The following is a 17501-nucleotide window of genomic DNA, read 5'->3' on the forward strand; positions in this document are numbered from 1 at the left end:
GCGTGCCGGGTTTAGCAAGGAGTGGCAAGGGGATGCGCCAAGTATAAGACTGGGACTACAGCTCCCAGGATGCCCTGCGCGCGGGAGGAAGAGGCGGAACATCAGTATCCGCCCCAATCTAGGCGCTTCCGGCTGTACTGTGCGTGAAGAAGTGTGGGGCTGCCGGCTGCCCACCCGCTCCACGTACTAGCACCCGGCTTCGCTCTGGGTCCTACAAAACCACAGTGCTCATAAACCTTAGCTTCCTCCAGGGCCTTTTCAGTCCCTACCCCACCCCCTCAGCTGCCTCAGACCATCTCCGCAACTTCTCCGTTCCTCGGTTCCCCTCAAGGGCTTCATGGTCAAAAGCTTCAGTTTTGGTGGGACCGACTGGGGTGTAAGACACGGCCTTGGCACTTAGATTGTGACTGTGTGTGGCTATGGAGTCACTTAGGGGGCAGATTACTTCTCGGAGCCTCAGCTTCCTCCTCAGCAAAAGAGGGAAACTAGTATCTACTTGAGCAATTGGGAGGACGAAATGATACCACCACGGAACTTGGAGCCCGGTGCCGGGCCAGAAGGAAGTCCTGAAACGTGGGAAGCCTGTGTTACTCCGTAGGGGCCTCCGAGCAGAACCCGCCCCCTTGCGCAAGAGCGCCTCCTCAGGCTCAGTCTCCCTTTAAGTTCCCGTCGTGCACTTCTGAGGTCACTCACACCCAGCTGCGGTGAAACTGGAGCCCTTCTGCCATCTGTTGTCTAGATGCCCAGGAGGCAGCAGGACATACAGGAAAACTGAGTTAACAGTTTATCAGACGCAACAGAAGCACAGAGAGGTTGCAGTGGGAAGTGGAGATGGCTGAGGGCAGAACCCCAAGGACTCTTACTTAACATCCAGGGAAACATGGGGAGCCTGAGAAGGCACTGGGCATGGAGGAGATACAGAAGCAAGGCTATCGGCGAAGATTCAGCGAGTTTTTGGTTGTGGTCCAGTTCTGCCTCAAGATGGAATAGAGTTTGACAAATATAAGGTTGGGTAATGTTTGCTCCAGTGCCCATAAAGGCTAAGCTGACCTCGGGAGTACCTACATCGACAGGGCTCTGTGCTACTGGGAGGACATTCAAGCCCTGGAGAAACCTCTGTCTTACTCTCCAGATGCTGCTGCAGTGTTCCAATGTAGAGGCTTGGGCTATAGCTGCAACCAAGACAGAGCTGCTTCCTGAGCGCTCCAAGGTAACTAGCTGCCTGTGGGGCACCAGGCTGTAGAGCCACTCAGCCCACCCCCAGCTTCCTTTCCTGCATGAAGGTGACAAGGCTTCTGACCAGGTGTGGCTGTGGAATCATGTGACAGGACTGAGTCAAGGGCTGACTCCCACAGGTCCCCTTCCCTCTCCAGCCCCTCACTGCCTGGGGTGGTTGTGTCAGGACTGGTGTCCACAGCCCTGTAACCTGTCAGCAAGAGAAACAGTTGTTGAGCCAGTGATCTGGCCCATGTTCCTGCTAGCTCACTGCAGATTTTTGAAGAGCCAGGCAGTACATGGGGGTAAGGAAAGAGCAGGAGCATCCTAGCCCTCCCCAGTAAGGAACCAAGACCTGTTGGGGAGAAAGCCCAGTCACCAGAAGAGGGTCTTGGGAGGAGTCTTGTAAACTCTTGAGTTGTGCACTGTCCCAGGAGGGAGCTGAAAAGAACGGGTACATTCCATGTGCAGTGGGCCACAGGAGGACACCAGAACAGCAAGATGAGGGACACATCTGTGGAGTCAATCTTAAATGTGATCATCTTAAATATTCTGAGGCACACAGGTGTAAATTTTAAATAACTATAAAGTGACTACCTAGACTTTAGCCAGTACCATCCCAGCCAGAGGACACCACGCTCACACTCTAAAGATACAGAAGATAGCTGCTATGAGGGGAGAGGGAGGAGGGAGGTATGAACCCACCTGGAGAAGGGAGAAGGGATGGGAAGGCCAAGCAGAAAGAACGTTAATTCAAGTATCCCTGTGCAAATCTTCTTGTGCCCACTGTCCTCAGCTGTGAGACACAGCAGTGAACGTGGTGTGTGCCCAGATGCCCTGTGGAGCAGAGATTCTAGCAGGAAGGGGACACAGGGACCTTTATTGGTGTGACAAGCATGTGGGACCCAATGCCAACAGGCAGGCTAAGATGCACCTGTGCTGGGAGAGACACAACTCATGTGCTGGCTGATTTTATGGAATGACCTGTAACCAATTGCCTGCTTTGTGAGATGCCCTCACAGGTAAAAAGTAAGGGTTCTTCAATGGGCCTTCATCTCCTCGTCTCTGAAATGCCAGCAGGTGGAGGGGGCAGGTGCTGGGGTAGCTGAGCTGGGAGCAAAGCCAGGTACCGCTTTTTTTTTTTTTTTAAATAGATCTTTATTGATTTCAGAGAGAGGAAAGGAGAGGGAGAGAGAGAGATAGAAACATCAATTATGAGAGTCATTGATCGAGCCCGCAACCCGGGCATGTGCCCTGACCGGGAATCGAACCCCGATCACCTGGATCCTAGGTCGAAGCTCAACCGCTGAGCCACGCCTGGCCAGGCCCCCCTTTTTTTGGTTAATCCTCACCTGAGGATATTTTCCCATTGATTTTTAGAGTTGGGGGGGTGAAAGAGGAAAGAGAGAAACATCAATGTGAGACACATTGGTTGGTTGCCTCCTGCATGTGCCCCGACCGTGGCCAGGGATGGAACCTGCAACCCAGGTATATGCCCTTGACTGGGAATGGAACCCACGACCCTTCGGTGTGCAGTTCAATGCTCTAACCACTGACCCACACCTGCCAAGGCCAGGTACTCTTTCTTTAGCATGGACAGGCTGGAGCAGGCCTGAGCTGAGGGCCCAGGCAGTGCACATGGGACAGTTGGAGGAACCAGGGCCTGCTGTGCAGCCACGTGCCAGCAGTCTTCTTCCAGGGAAGGGGCAGAGCCTTGCTCTGTGCTCTTCTGTCAGGCAGAATTGATCACTGGGGTGGCGTGGGGGTGGAGGCTTATGGCCAGGTGCTTCAGGGTTGGGGTGGAGAATCCCCAGGTGGGAGGGATGCACTCAGGCTTGACACTGGTTTCGCATGTCCCACTGAGGCCCCCTCCAGCACACTCTGGAGTCTGCCCAGGGCGCCCCTCCCCCAATCCTGCCCTCAGTCACCTGGAAGAAACTCTTCGGGTAACCCTCCTGGGCAGCAGCCAAGCACTGCCATGTTCCCATTTACAATGGATTTTCATCCTTTGTTCTCCTGCCCTATCCTATCCCTAGTGTTTGCTTGGGACTGGAGACCCCTGGAGGGCCAGGGCAGGGATTTCAGCATCAGCTGCTGGTGAACCCCCAGGTTTAAGAGTGGAAATGAACCAGAGGGGCTGGCACGCCTCAGTGGGGTAATAAGGAAGCAGCAGTTCCCCTCCTCCCCTTCCTCACTTTGGCCTCACCTGATGGGAGAGGACCCCTCCCCACTTCCAGCTGCTTCTCCTAGGCACAGATGGGTCCTTCTGGTGCCCAAGGAACAGACACAGGGTAGGTGGAAGGGCAGATGTCATCCAGCGTCAAAGCAGAGACACTGGCCTCTTCCTGGGCCAGCAGAGACCCCTCTGTGCAGCTGGGCTGGGGACAGGGCCCTCTAGGACCCCCACTGACATTCTTAACCCAATGCAGCAGCACTTTGGTGCCCCAGTGCTGAGCAGGCCCAAAAGCCTGGGGTTGAATCTAACACCCCAGGCTCCAGCACAAGGCTGCCCTCCTGGCTAGGATTGGGCCCCACAGGTAGCCTGGTGCAAGTCCAGCCAGTGGACCTGATAACGAGAGAGGGTGTTGGACCATCTCTCGGATGGTGGCCTGGGGAGCTACACCTCAGCACCAGGAGCACAGGTGGGGGACCTGGCAGGCTAGATGTGCAGGGCCAATTGCTCCACATTGTCCTGGCCCTCCCCTGGAATCCTGATAGGTGGGCTCCAGGCAGAACCACACCCTCCAAGTTTCTTCCTTAGTGCCACCTGTGTCCAGGACTCCTGGGCCTCACCCTGGGGACCCCTGGAGTCCTGCTACACTCCCAACTGATAAGGCCTGGGGCCTTGCTTGCTGCAGGGCAGGCTGTATCCACCTATCACCATCAAGTCATCAACCCCATGGACAGCAGTTGGGGCCAGCAAACCTGAGCTCAGCTCCCTCCTATGTTGGCTGGGTGGTTGGGGGTGAGGTCCTCAGGCTCGATAGGCCTTAGTTTATTTGTGTCACATGCAGGTAACTCAGTGGGGGGTAGGGGAATGTAGTTTTGCGGACTTTTAGCTAACAACTCCCTTTCAAATCAGGTTTGGTCACTTACCCTTAGTAGCCTTCTTGGTGGTATCCCTGTGACTCCCCACCCTTTGTCCCTCTCTTCAAGCCCAGCCCTGTGAGGGTCTTGGCTTTTTCTGTGCCTTACATTTGGGTACTCTATGCATGGCCTCTCCTGGAGCCCTTCTCTTCACCTGGTTACATGTCCCATAGGACTGTTCACGAACCCCTGACACAATGCTGCCTACTCCTTGGCCCAGCTTGCCCTTGCTCAGTGTCATGTTGGCAGCCGGGTTGCACTTAAGGGCCAGGTCCTACCATGATCTAGCCCCCGCAGCCCATCATGTGGCCCTACCCCAAGACTGCACTTGGACAAGCTCTGTTGGGGGGCCCAGCCTGCAGGTACCATCCCAGGGCCTCTCTAGGTTCACAGTGAGGCTACGAAGGCCAGGAGGGGCTGGCTTGACTAGGTGGTCTGCTGTCTGAATTCAGATGATGCATGGTTCCCAATACCCCAAACACCATCAGGGACACTGCACCCCATCCCTTGACCCCCATGGAAGAAGGAGCCGACCTCTGTGCAGCAACAGCTTTAATCTGTGGTGACAATGTCCTGGCCTTACCCTTCCACATGCAGGCCACTGTCACTCTGCCTGGAAGTCTTTCTTGAGGATGAAAGCAGGGTCAGTGTGCAAGTCAGTGCCTGGGTGTTTGTATGCAACATCTCCAGGCAATTTGTATTTACAGTTACAGTACTGATGAGTGATAGACAGAACCAAGGCTGTGTCAGCAGGGTGAGGCTGGGCACAGAATGCAGAGTTCCCGTATTTATTATCATACATACATATATATATATATATATATATATATTTCATGTGTATACACAGATAGTTTTCTCTCTTGGAAGTATTAAAAAAATTGACCAACCTCCAATCTATAAAAAATACCTACTCTACATGATAGAAAAATCTCTCCTCCAAGTTTACATTGATTTACACCCAAGGCTTTCCCCAAAATATACAATACGAGGCAATGTCTTAAGTCTTAGTGTAGAAGGTGAGCCATATGGAGGGTGGAGGGATGCAGGGCAACACACACGCTTACACACACACACACACACACACACACACACGCATACACCTCCCATACACAGTCGCACACAACAGTGGCCAGTTTGTGCGTGGGTCTTAGCCCACCTGGGAGCGCTTGGAGGCTCCTGGCCAGTGCTCGGGCTAAGGTGGGCAGTAGGCCCAGCATCCCTGTGGGGGTGACAATGCTGCTCCTGGCAGCGCAGGTGCTGGGCAGTGGCAGCGTACAGCTGGGCAAGGCAATCCCCAAGCTGCCAGGAAGGGACGGCCTTGTTCTCTGCTCTTGATCTGTGTCCTTGGAGAGCCTGCCCTGCCCATCCTGCAGAATGCACCTGGGGAAGAACGTTGACTTCTGACTTCAGACTCCTGGATGAAACATTTGGATTCTGGTCTGGGAAAATGGGACTTCACCCAAGGCAGCAAGATCTGCACAGAGAGCGAAATAATCCAGGAGGCCAGGAAGGCCACACCCATGGGGAGGCAGCACCTCACCATAGCCCTATCTGCACCCCAGGAGTCGGGTGGCTGGCAATGTCCACCCCATCCAGACAGTACATTCCATACCATTAGGCACTCAAGTCCTGATTTCAGAGTAGAGGCTTCTGCCCCAGCCCCCACAGAAGGATCAGAGCTCCCAAAGGTTATTGTAGCAAGGGTCCAACTGTGGGAACAGTCACATGGCCGGAAGCCCCTGGGCCTAAAGCTGGACTGAGATGCCCCTTCTGGCTGGGCGGTAGCCTGAGCAGTGATGGCCTGAGCAACTCAGGGAGATAGCCCCAGAAAATCTTGGGGGAAGGGAGGGCCCTGCAGCTTCTGGTCAGACCCTGACTTGCACTGGCCTCACTGCCTTTCTTTTGCATCTGGTGCAAGGTTCCTGGGGCCTCTAGATTGTCCAGGAGCAGCTGAGACATGGCTGGCATCAGGTCAGGATGCCCTGCAGATATGGATGGCTGCACCCCAGGTGGGGACCCATTTCCTTCCCTTTTCCCCGACAGGGCAGGACAGCAGGAAGGTCTACTATGCAGGAGGGAGCTCATGGAGGGGCTCATCCCAGCATGAGACACTGTCCCCACATCTCTGCAGAGAGGAGGGGGTCAGGGGAAGGCCAGAGCTGAGAGCAGACCCAATTCCGCCTGCACCTGTTGTGGGCTCTAGACCTGGGACTTCCTTGTCCTCCCCGCTCTTCCAGCACCCCGTCTTTATGCGTCCCAGCTCAGCTGTGTACTCTGGGCTCCTTGGGCATGGACCTGCTATTCTTGGCCTACGTGTGCCGTGGCCATCTCTGGGATGTTGGTGGAGTCCAGAATCATCCTGGCCTGGGCTTGCCTGCTTCTACTTGACCTCCAGGATGGACGGGTTGGTCTCCATGATGGCGACAATGATCCTGTCAATGTAGTCCTGCAGGCGGAAGTTGATCTCTTCCTGCTTTTGAATAGCTTCCATGAGCTGTGGGAGAAGCAAGAGATGGGCACTGGGCACATAAACTGTGGGTGCCTTAGAATTCCAGGCCTAGGGGAGTGGGCACATTACCTCATCGCGGGAGACAGAGCTGATTTCTGCAGCCAGAGACTCAGAGAAGGATGTGGAGAAGAGGTTCTTGGCGCCCTGGATGCTTAGGTTTATGATCTGCCCATTGAGCTCATCGTTCTGCTCCTTCAGGTTACGGTTATCCTGGGGTGGGTGGCATGACAGCATCATTCCTGGGCTTTGACCCCCCCAGGCACCTCTCTTCCCATGCCAGCTGCCAGTAGGCTTCTTCTAGGTATGAGGGTGTCTGCCCAGCAGTACCTGCTTCAGCCTGCGGACCTCCTGCTCCAGCTCGCTCTCCCGGTTCCTGCTATTGTACTCCTGCAGGCCTACACTGCTGCTCCGGCCCCTCCTCTGCTCCGCCTCCAGCTTGAAGAGCTGTAGGTGCTCCAGCTGCTTTCGCAGGTCCTCAATTAGCTGTGTGGAACCGCAGAGTGAGCAGTGTCAGCCTAGTCCCTGGTTTCAGAACCTCTGCACAGGTCTAAATGCCATTTCTGAGGATGATGACGCCACACTTCCCAAATGCCACCACGCACCCAGCACCTCCCTCCAGCACAACAGTTAAAAGTGGTGGGTCCGCAGCTCACTCTAGATGGACCCTATGGATTCTGGAACCTTGCTGAGTGACAGCCCTGGGCTTGTGCTCACCTCCTGGGTTGCCTCCTTGTCCTTCTGGAATTGGTGTCTCTCGTGACTCAGCCTGTCTCCCAGCTTCCTCCTGTTTTCCTGCTCTTCACTGAGCCGCAGTGACAACTCTTCAATTTCATCCAGTAGCTTCTGCTTCTCCTGCAAAGTGAAACACTTGCCATGGACACATCTCACCTGCCACCCTATACACATGGCTTTCCTCAGTTGCATGTATCCTGAGAGTCTCAATTCACTGATGTCCACAGGGCTGCACCTGAGCCTTCCTGTCAAAGCCCAGGTGCACGCACACAAGCATGCACTCTCAGGGCCTGTTACCAGCCCCGAGTGCAGCGCATGTGGAAGGTGGGCCTGGGACACTCTAGGTGCAGGGAACCTCCCCGCAACAGTACTGTTTCAAGGGGAGGACAAGAGCAGGACCTGACCCATGGCTACTCAGCAGGGGTTGCTCACAGCAGCCAGAGCCCAGGTGGCTCCAACTTGTTCAAGGTTCAGAGCTTCCCAGTAGGCACTTGGCAGGAAGTAGAGGATGGGGGAGGAGAAGCATCTCTGAACATCTGCAGAATAGGGCATGAGGGGTCCAGCTGAAGTTGGCTCCTCAAGGACATCCCTGGGTTCAGACCACAGGTCAATCTAAGCGTGAACCTCTGAGCCCAAGGATCCTGCGTCTGTGGGAAAGCTGAGGAGCCAAGCAGGCTCCAGCATCTTCCAGCAAAGGGACAGTGGCCCGAGTTGAGCTTGTTCCCTCACACGCAGGCCTGGTAGGGCCAGGCATCATCAGCCTGCTCTTTGGAGCAGCACAGTTCCCCAGCCTGCAGTGCACCCCTTGGCAGGTTGCACCCCTTGACTGGCCATACCCCTGCAGACTCATTAGCTGGCCGTGTGACTGCCCTGCTTTGGAGAACTTGTCTCAGCACATCCCAATCCTCCAACAGGCGTCAGACCCAGAGGGTGTGGAAAAGCATGTAGGCCAGCCTGACTGATCTCGGTGACCACTCAGTGCAAAGCCTGGTCCGCCAATCAGTGCTCCTGGCTGGCAGCTTACCTCCTCCAGGCGTTCTATGTTGGCCTTCAGACAGGGCGTGCAGGACCTCAGCTCACTGTTCTCCTCGTCCAGTTGCTGCAGCCTGGGACATAGAATGAGGCTGGGACCTGCTCCCTAGGAATGTGCCTTCTTGGGGTGAGGGAGGCTGAATGTCTTGGAAACCTCACTGGGGGCTGCCCAGGGTTACACAGAGACTACCCCCAATGACTACAGCCCAACCCTTACATACACAAGTGCTCTGGGCCAAAACTTTTCATAGGCTAGGATGGTTGTTAAATACACTCTGGGTGTGGGGATAATTTCAGGTTTACAGAGTACTTGCAAACACAGTGCAGAGTCCCTGTGGACCTTGGCCCCTTTCAGCTTCCCCTCGAGCATCTACTCATCACTGCAGCAGGTTTGTCACAGCCCATACCCCCACATCAGGACACTCTGGTCACCAAACAATGGATGCAAATCAGCTTTTCCACAAGTGCCCCTCCCTGTCCAGGACCATACTGTACTTAGTTGTCTCCGTTGTCCCCTATGGGCTGGGGCAGTTTCCCAGACTTTCCTGGTTTTTCATGACTTTGACAATTTTGATCATGTATTTAGTGGAATGTCCTTCAAATTAGGTCTGTCTGGTGTTTCCTCATGACTAGATGGGTTATGGTTTGGGGAAGAACCCCACAAAAGTGAGGTGCCACTCTTGTTACATCAGATCGGGGTATGTGAATCTAAATGATTCATCATGGGTGATGCTGACCTGGTCAAGGTGTGTCTGCTAGATGTCTCCTCTATCAAGTTCTACTTTCCCCATCCATTCTCTGTATCTGGAAGCTGGTCACAGAGTCCAGCCCATGCTCCATGGAAAGGGAAGACACAGTGCCACCCCTTGGGAAGGGGCATCTCCATGTATTATTTGAAATTCCTCTGTGAGGAAGGTCTATGTCTTCTCCCCATTTACCAACAATCACATTTAGTTATACTTTGGGTTTTGGTCCAATAGTATCATTTGTGTGTTGCTCAAACTGTTCCGCTTTTGACCTTCAGTTGGCTCATGTCCCTGGGATATGCACCCATCACTGTGTGTGTGTATGCTTTTGTTTGAGCACTTCCGTACTTTCTGGCATTGCAAAATGCTGTAGGCTCTGCTGGTCTACCCTGTCCCAGCCATAGACTCAGCCCTTTCTCTAAGGACCCCTGGTTCTTTTCCATAATTCAGTTGTCCTAACCACCATGTTACTCTGCAATCTCTCTTACTGAGGAGTGTCTTCCTTGTACACCATAATGGGCTGAGGCCATGCTGGGGAGGCCCCTGTGCTGGGCTGACATTAGAGGGCTGACCTAGGGCTGCAAGGGCCTCTGAGGGCCTGACCAGCCCAAGAACTAGACTTCCTCTGCCCTGCCATCACATCCCCAGGGAGCTGCAGGAGGCTGAGAGCGTCCAGGCACACACAGCCACTGACCCGAGGTCACAGGGCAGACAGCAGGTTTGGTCAGAAGCTGTGATGCCGAGTCCTGCCTTGCTCACCTAGGGCTACATGAGACCCCATCTACCACATGCCCCTCCACGCTGCTATCCTACATGGCCAGCAGAACAACCTGGTTGTGTAGGCTCTGGTGTGGACAGATGTGAGAAGAAGGATGGCTCCGCCTCTTAGCACCCACAGGCCCAGTGGAGAGGCCCAAAGGAGAGGCTACAGCATGCACAAATGAGAAATAGCTTTGAGTCCACTAAACTACACTGCCTGGCTGCCTGGGCCCGCTGTTCTGGGTGGTAGAACCCCACTGTGTCTGCATACAAGGAGGTTTCCCTGTCCAGGTGACCCTGGCACAGATCTGCATGCAGCCCACTCTTGCTGCCCCACTAATGCCCAGGAGCTCTTAGATAAAGTCAAAGTGTATCTCCCAGCTTTAAGAGCTGGAGAGGTACACAAGCTAATGAATGTAGAGTCCCCTTTCATGAATATTTAAAACTACTGTATTCTGAATTCTAACAGTGGTACTGAATCAATTAAAAAAAATAGATAACTCTATGAACTACCTCCTACCCTCACTACCCACTCAGTGGAGGTGCTCTGGGAGTGAGAATGGGAGGGACTCTAAGATGACCCTTTTTACCATTTTTCTGCAGGTGGACATTTAAGCTATCTGTGGGTTTTCTTTTACAAACAGTATTTTATGAGAACTATCACTCACATGTAATTATAAGCATGTGCCATTTGCCTCCAGCTTGAGTGCCTCCTGTGACACTGCTGTCCCCAAGCAGCAGGGGACTGCAGCACTTCCTATGTCTTCAAGGTATGTTTTATGTACACTGTGCCCATGCCTTTCTCTATTCCCCTTTTTTCCTGACTCATGTAAGGCTTATGCCTCCAGAGAAGCATAAAGGTAATTTTAATTTTGACAAATTGCCTTTAAGATTTTTTGTTTGGTTTGGTTTTTTTAATCCTCACCTGAGCATATTTTTTCTATTGCTTTTCAGAGAGAGCAGAAGAGAGAGAGAGAGAGACATTTATTGGTTGCCTCCCGCACGCGCCCTGCCCAGGGCAGGGGATCAAATCTGCAACCGGTGTACATGCCCTTGGCCGGAATCGAACCTGGGACCCTTCAGTGTGCAGGCCAATGCTCTAACCACTGAGCCAAACCGGCTAGGGCAAAAGATTGATATTTTGACTAAGATAACATCCAACTACAGATAGATTTAGAGAAACTGATATCTATATAGGGTCATTCTTTTAATTCAGGTCTTTTGGCCCTAGCCAGTTTGGCTCAGTGGTTAAAATGTCGGCCCTTGGACTGAAGGGTCCCGGTTCGATTCTGGCCAAGGGCACGTACTTCAGCTGCAGACTCAATCCCCGGCTCCAGTTGGGGCACATGCAGGAGGCAACGAATCGATGTGTCTCTCTCACATCAGTGTTTTACTCTCTCTCTCCCTTCCACTCTCTCTGAAAAAGCAATGGAAAAAATGTCCTCGAGGGAGGATTAAATAAAGTCCGACTGGTGTGGCTCAGCGTTTGAGCATCCACCTATGATCCAGGAGATCATGGTTCAATTCCTGGTCAGGGCACATGCCTGGGTTTTGGGCTTGATCCCCAGCAGGGGGCATGCAGGAGGCAGCCAATCGCTTCTCTCTCATCACTGATGTTTCTCTCTCTCTCTCCATCTTCCTTCCTCTCTCTGAAGTTAATTTTTTAAAAAAGAGCCAGATCTTTTGTGGCCTTCAGTAGAGTTTTACAATTTTCTTCACATAGGTTTTCCAATTTTTCTAAAATAAGATTTGTTCCTAGACACTGTACCTTCCTGGGGTGGGGGGTGGGGCTGTCGTTCATGAAAGCATCCATTGCATTTGCATTTTCTCACTGACTGTTCTGGAGGACTTGCTTACCTGGCTTGCAAGTTCTCGATCTCAATGCTCTTCTCTCTCTCCATCTTGCACAAGAGCTCCTTCTGCTTCCGTGTCTCTTCCAGGACCATCTCACAAGCTCTCAGCTCTTGTTCCTTCAACTGCTCCTCAAGGGCATTGGCTCTGTGAAGCCAAGGGAGGATGTGAGAGACTTTCTGCCCTTCCACCAGGGGCTAAATGCTACATCAGGACCCTGAGAGAGCTGCCCCTACCTGGAGAGGGATAGGCAGGCTGTGAAGACTTCCCACCCATAGCTCTGGTTAAGGGCAATCTGAAGCAGGAGATACTCCCCATCCCTGCCCCCAGTCTGCTCCCTACACTGAGGGTGACATGTGGATGGGAGACGCTCTGATGGGCACAAGCCCATGAGTGCCCCTAAAGCACCTTGCACTGACACTCCAGGATCTGGTGTACAAACCAGCCCCACCCAGTTCACCCACAGCAGAAGTAAGGGGAAGTGTCAACAAGAACACAGGAACAAAGGGAATATTCACATGGGGGTCCTGACCCTGACCCCTTCCCAGACCACTACGCCCACCCACAGGAGGCAGGAACTGACCATCCAAAGACAAGGGCTCCAGACCCTGCCCACAGATGGCGTGGAGCCTACAAACTGTCCAGCACACAAGGCTTCTCATCTGCTTCTTGGCGCCTAAGAGTAAATGGATGGCCAGAGATCACCAGCTACCACAGGAAAGCTTTTAATACAAAGTGGCCAAAGCAAACTATAAAGGGACCTCAAAGAAAATGTACATCATGCAGGAAATAGGAGGAACAGCCCTGTAACTAACAGAGCTAAGCCACCATGCCCACAAAGCAGGGACGAGGTCACAGAAGGAAGAGATGGCAAAAAGTAACTTAGAAATTAAAAATGTAAAAAACACTTAAAACTCAACCAAACAGTTGAAGAAGAAAACCAAGGGTATTACATAGAGGAAAAAAAGAGAATAGGAAAGTCAAGAAAATGACAGGAAAGGTCCAGAAGGTCTAATATTTGAGGAACAGAAGTTCAGATAGATAAGAAAATGAAAGACACTGTTTGGAGAAATAATTCTAGAAATATTCCTGAAGCTGAGGGGCACTTTCCAGATTTAAAGGTTGAAACCACATGCCCAGCACAGGAAACAACAGGAGAACCTCTCATGTCGAAGATGAGAACAGGGCTACACACTGGTGCCAGGCATCATGGCCACAGTTCAGGTTGAAAGCAGAGCCACCAAGTTCTCAGGGAACCTACTTCCAAGTAGAATCTCAGCCCCAGCCCCAGCCCCATGGTCAGTGGAGGGTGAAACAGTCTCAGACATGCAAGGTCTCAAATAACCTGTTCCTATACACCCTTTCCTAGGCAACAATGGGGATGTCCTCCTTAGAATATGAAGAAAAATGGGGATCCAGAAATTAAAAACCAAATTCATAGGAAGCATGTGGAATTCATGAGGTGGTGGTAGGAGAGCTATGCAGCAGGGCTGGTGGGGGCTGACCATGTTACACATGGGGAACTGCATGAAGAACCTGGACAAGGAACTGCAGCAGAAGCATGTTGTTTAGGAGAACTATGGCCAACACTGGAAGGAACATCCACAGGAACTGGATGTGGCTGACCCTAGGCAGGATGAGGCACACAATGTGGACTTTCCACTACCTACCTATGTGGATAACTGATAAGTGCCCATCAGACTAGACACCCTCACCAGTTAGCTTAAGAAAGGAGTTTGATGGCCCACCCAGACTTCCCTGGACAAGGACAGGGAGGGAGTAACCAATGTCTCTAGAGATGAGGCATATACTTAGTACAGCACTGAAACCCAAACCCCTCCATGAATGTGGAAGACCCCACCCTGTTCTGCAGCAGGGCCTGGGGCAGGCCCTCCTGTGAGAACCCCAAGAGCAGAGTCTCAACTGCACAAGAGAACTTGTTTCATCTTCATTAAAGTGATGTAGCCCTGGCTGGTGTGGGTCAGTAGTTAGAGTGTTGTCCTGAGCACTGAAGGGTTTCAGGTTCGATTCCTGGCCCCGGTCAGGGCACGTGTGGGAGGCAACCAATCAATACATCTCACATCCATGTTTCTCTCTCCCCTCCCCCGCTTCCTCCCTCCCTTCCACTCTCTCTAAAAAGCAATGGAAAAAATATTCCCCTGTGAGGATTTTTAAAATAATAAAAAAATAAAGTGACATGGTCAGTAGCATACAGGATGAAAACATTACGACAGGAACCAAGCATAACCCCGATGCCCATGATGTGAATGCCATGAGAGTGTGTGCAGCTTATGTCACACGCTATTAAGAGCACTCAAAGTCCACTTGTTCAGGTCATAGGTGAGGAAACCAAGGTTTCGAGGACAGGGTTCTTCTTGCCTGAGGTCACAGAGTATGTGGCAGAGCCAGGTTTTGGTTAGAGCAGCCTGGCGTGAGCAGACTTCTCATGTAGATCCCCCACACACCATGCTTCCTGCCTCTCTCAGGCCCCTCAGGAATCCCACTGCCTGGCCACCACAGCACCAGATGCGCTCAGGTAGCACAGCCAGACGGCTGATGCTTCTGGGCCAAGCTCCTCATGTTCTGCACAAGCAGCACACAGTCGCAAACAGCATGAGGTTACAGAGAATGACTAGTTTCAAAACACTGAAACTCACACAGTATTCTATAAAAAGTCTACAAAACAGGAGTGGGGAGGTAGCCTCCGCCTCCTCCATGCAAACACAGTAGTTACTCCTCATTTCACACATCTATTATTTCTTAGTGCTCTCACTATCAGAATCAGATTGCGCATCCTGCCATGTACCCAGCCGTTCCCACTGGTTTCTGTGGCTAATCACCTGTGAGGACCCGCATGCCCCAAGGATGGGTCATGCTCCCAATGCACAGGGCTCTGAAGGCATTAGCCCCTATTCTGAAAGCCCCCACTTGCTGTCTGACACCCTGGGCAATCATGTAATCTCCCTGAGCCTTGGTTTCCTCATCTGTGAAATGGAGACAGTAGTATCTGCCTCATAGGGATCATAAAGATGAAACCAGATGATGCGAAAGAAGTAAGCAAAGCACAGCAACTGTCAAAGCCAAGGAGCCTGTGTCCAGGAATGAAGGCCTGTGGTTGGCACTATTTCCTCTGGATGGGTTCTCAGAGCAGGGACACAAGCTTCACAGAATTCCATACACCTCCTCTTGCCATGTAGCCTCTGCCACCCCTGAGGTCAGGCCTCCCTCCACCAGGCACTCTGTGCAGGCAGTGTGGGTGCTGGCCTCAGTTGTTCCTGAGTGAGGGGTGAGGCAGTGCCCTCCCCTCTTTCCTCTGAGGCCCTAAATGGGCTGGAGACAGTAGTAAGTTGGAGTCATACTCAAAAGGCAACCTGGCACCATCCCCTGGGCTGGCTCCCAGCAGCAGGATGGAGGGTAGCTCCAGGTGAGAGCCACCTCTGTACAGCAGCCACACTCTTGCTCTGTGAGGTAAAGAGACCTGTGCCACACTCACCTGTGCACCAGCTGGAGATTTTCCTGCCTCAGTCGGCTATGTTGCTCCCCATTGGCAGCGGTGTCCTTCTCAAGCTCTGACACCCGCTTCTCCAAGAAGACAACCTTGGGAGCAAGACAGTGTTCACTCAGCTGGAGCTGGGTCTATCTTATTCATGGAGACTATCCCCATTAACAAGGCAGCGGGGCCCCCACAGGCGTCAAGATGGACGAGGAACATTCCATGGACTCAAATCCACAAGTGCAGATGTCAGCATGGGACCTGGAGAGGCCTGAGGTGCCCCAACAGCACCTTTGTAATGAATCTGTGATGGCTTGTAAGGTAGCCAGGTTATGGGCCCCCCACAGGCAGGGGCACCTACTCTCTGCCAGACCAAGCTCATGGGGGACAGCATATGCCAGAGGGCTCAAGGAATAGAAAGGCCCCAGGGTTTGGTCTCTCCCTCTTCGGGGAGCTCACTAACTAGATGAGAGACAGATACCTACATAGATGGTAAGATGAGTGAAGGCCTGCAAAGCAGATACTGAAGGTGCTATAGAGAGGAGGTGAGGGGGGACAGAAAGAGGTGGAGGGGAGAGGAAAGGGTACAGGAGGAGGTAAGGGGATATAGGAGGAGGTGAAGATGGGGGACAGGATGGGGTGAGGGGACAGGAGGAGGTGAGGGGGGACAGGAGGAGGTGAGGGGGGACAGGAGGAGGTGAGGGGATATAGGAGGAGGTGAGGGGGGACAGGTTGGGGTTAGGGTAGAGGAGGAGGTGAGGGGGGACAGGAGGAGGTGAGGGACAGGAAAGGGTACAGGAGGAGGTGAGGGAATATAGGAGTTGAAAAGGGGGGACAGGATGGGGTGAGGGTACAGAGAAGGTGAGGAGGGACAGAAAGAGGTGAAGGGTGTGTGCTGTCACCTTCCTCTTCCCTTTTCTTGAGCTGGTCCTTGAGAAGTATGGGGCTGTTACCACACATGGCGATCTGGCCTCCTCCCACATAACCCATTCACCAGGCTTCTCTCAGGGAACAGCCCATTCCACATATTGTTGGGTTCTGCCAACACTGCAGGCTGAGTGCCCTCCTCCCCCAAACCTTCAGCGCTCCCGGATCTTGCCTCCATGGGCTGTGGGTGAGCTGAGTCTCTGAGTGTCAGTGCAGCCTGAGCTGAGCACATACAAATATGGGCTGAGAGCTGCTGGTGCTCACTGTTCTGTTCCCGTCCTCTCAGTTCCCTCTTCCATGTATGTGAAATGCTGGAGAACAGCAGGGCTAGTGGAGGATCTAACTACCCCCTATGGTACCCTCACCATCTCCCGCTGTACTCTATCTGCTTGCCAGGATGAGGCCTGGTGCCCCAAATGCATCTCAATCAACACACTCCAACGTGGGCACACACACCGAGGCTGCAGCCCCAGCACAAGTCCTGAGACTGGGGCTTTGTTACCCACAGGTGGTCGTTTGGTCCCCCTGTCCAGGGCCTACCTTGTCTGCAATGTCCTCTTCCATGCCCTCCTCGGGGTCCAGGGGAGGGTCCTGCAGGGCCTCCATGGTCAGGGCCCCTGACTGATGCAGGTGCCTGTGGAGAAGAAACAACAGCCCAGTCCAAAGAAGGTCCTTCAGCAGAACAAAGAGAGAAAAAAAGAGGGAAGAGCCCAATACAAGTTCTTCAAACATGAGCATTTCCAGGTAAGCTTGAAAAGCAAATCCCAGCAGCCTGGAGCGCAGGTCTCCACAAAGGGAGTTCTGGGCAGGACGCTATTACCGAGGGGCTGGAGCAAGTTCGCTGCCCTCTGTGTCCACAGAGTCTTCCCACTGCTCTTTGGAGCCTGATAAGCCCAGCGTTCTTCCCCACCAGCTGACTGGGCGAGGGTACTTTGTACTTGGGCAATAAAACACGACACCATGCCTTCCTGTGATACAACATAATCTCATCTTCCACTGCAAGCCCATGATATATTAATACAGGACCATGACTTCGGGCACACAATGTCACCTACATGCATCTTGATATTTGATTTTTCAAATGTACTCCTAATGGCAGCAACAGTGGGACACCAGGGGTCTCTCTCGGAAAGGCACACAGGTGCAACTG

General features: G+C 52.9%; 1 protein-coding gene across 1 annotated transcript in view; it reads right to left on the reverse strand.

Annotated features, from left to right (window-relative positions):
- Positions 1–4839: 4839 nt before the first annotated feature.
- Positions 4840–17501, reverse strand: part of RAB11FIP3 (RAB11 family interacting protein 3) — a 91528-nt gene continuing 78866 nt past the window's right edge. Inside the window, exons 8-15 of the mRNA XM_087815756.1 lie at positions 16892–16985; positions 15425–15528; positions 11938–12078; positions 8568–8649; positions 7526–7663; positions 7139–7294; positions 6881–7021; positions 4840–6796 (exon numbers count right to left, since the gene is read on the reverse strand). Of these exons, the coding sequence (XP_087671882.1) occupies positions 6683–6796; positions 6881–7021; positions 7139–7294; positions 7526–7663; positions 8568–8649; positions 11938–12078; positions 15425–15528; positions 16892–16985 (970 nt within the window). The 3' untranslated portion in view covers positions 4840–6682. The remainder of the gene's footprint in view (positions 6797–6880; positions 7022–7138; positions 7295–7525; positions 7664–8567; positions 8650–11937; positions 12079–15424; positions 15529–16891; positions 16986–17501) is intronic.

Source organism: Miniopterus natalensis, chromosome 3 (genome assembly GCF_054644295.1).
Source record: "Miniopterus natalensis isolate mMinNat1 chromosome 3, mMinNat1.hap1, whole genome shotgun sequence".
NCBI lineage: Eukaryota > Metazoa > Chordata > Mammalia > Chiroptera > Miniopteridae > Miniopterus > Miniopterus natalensis.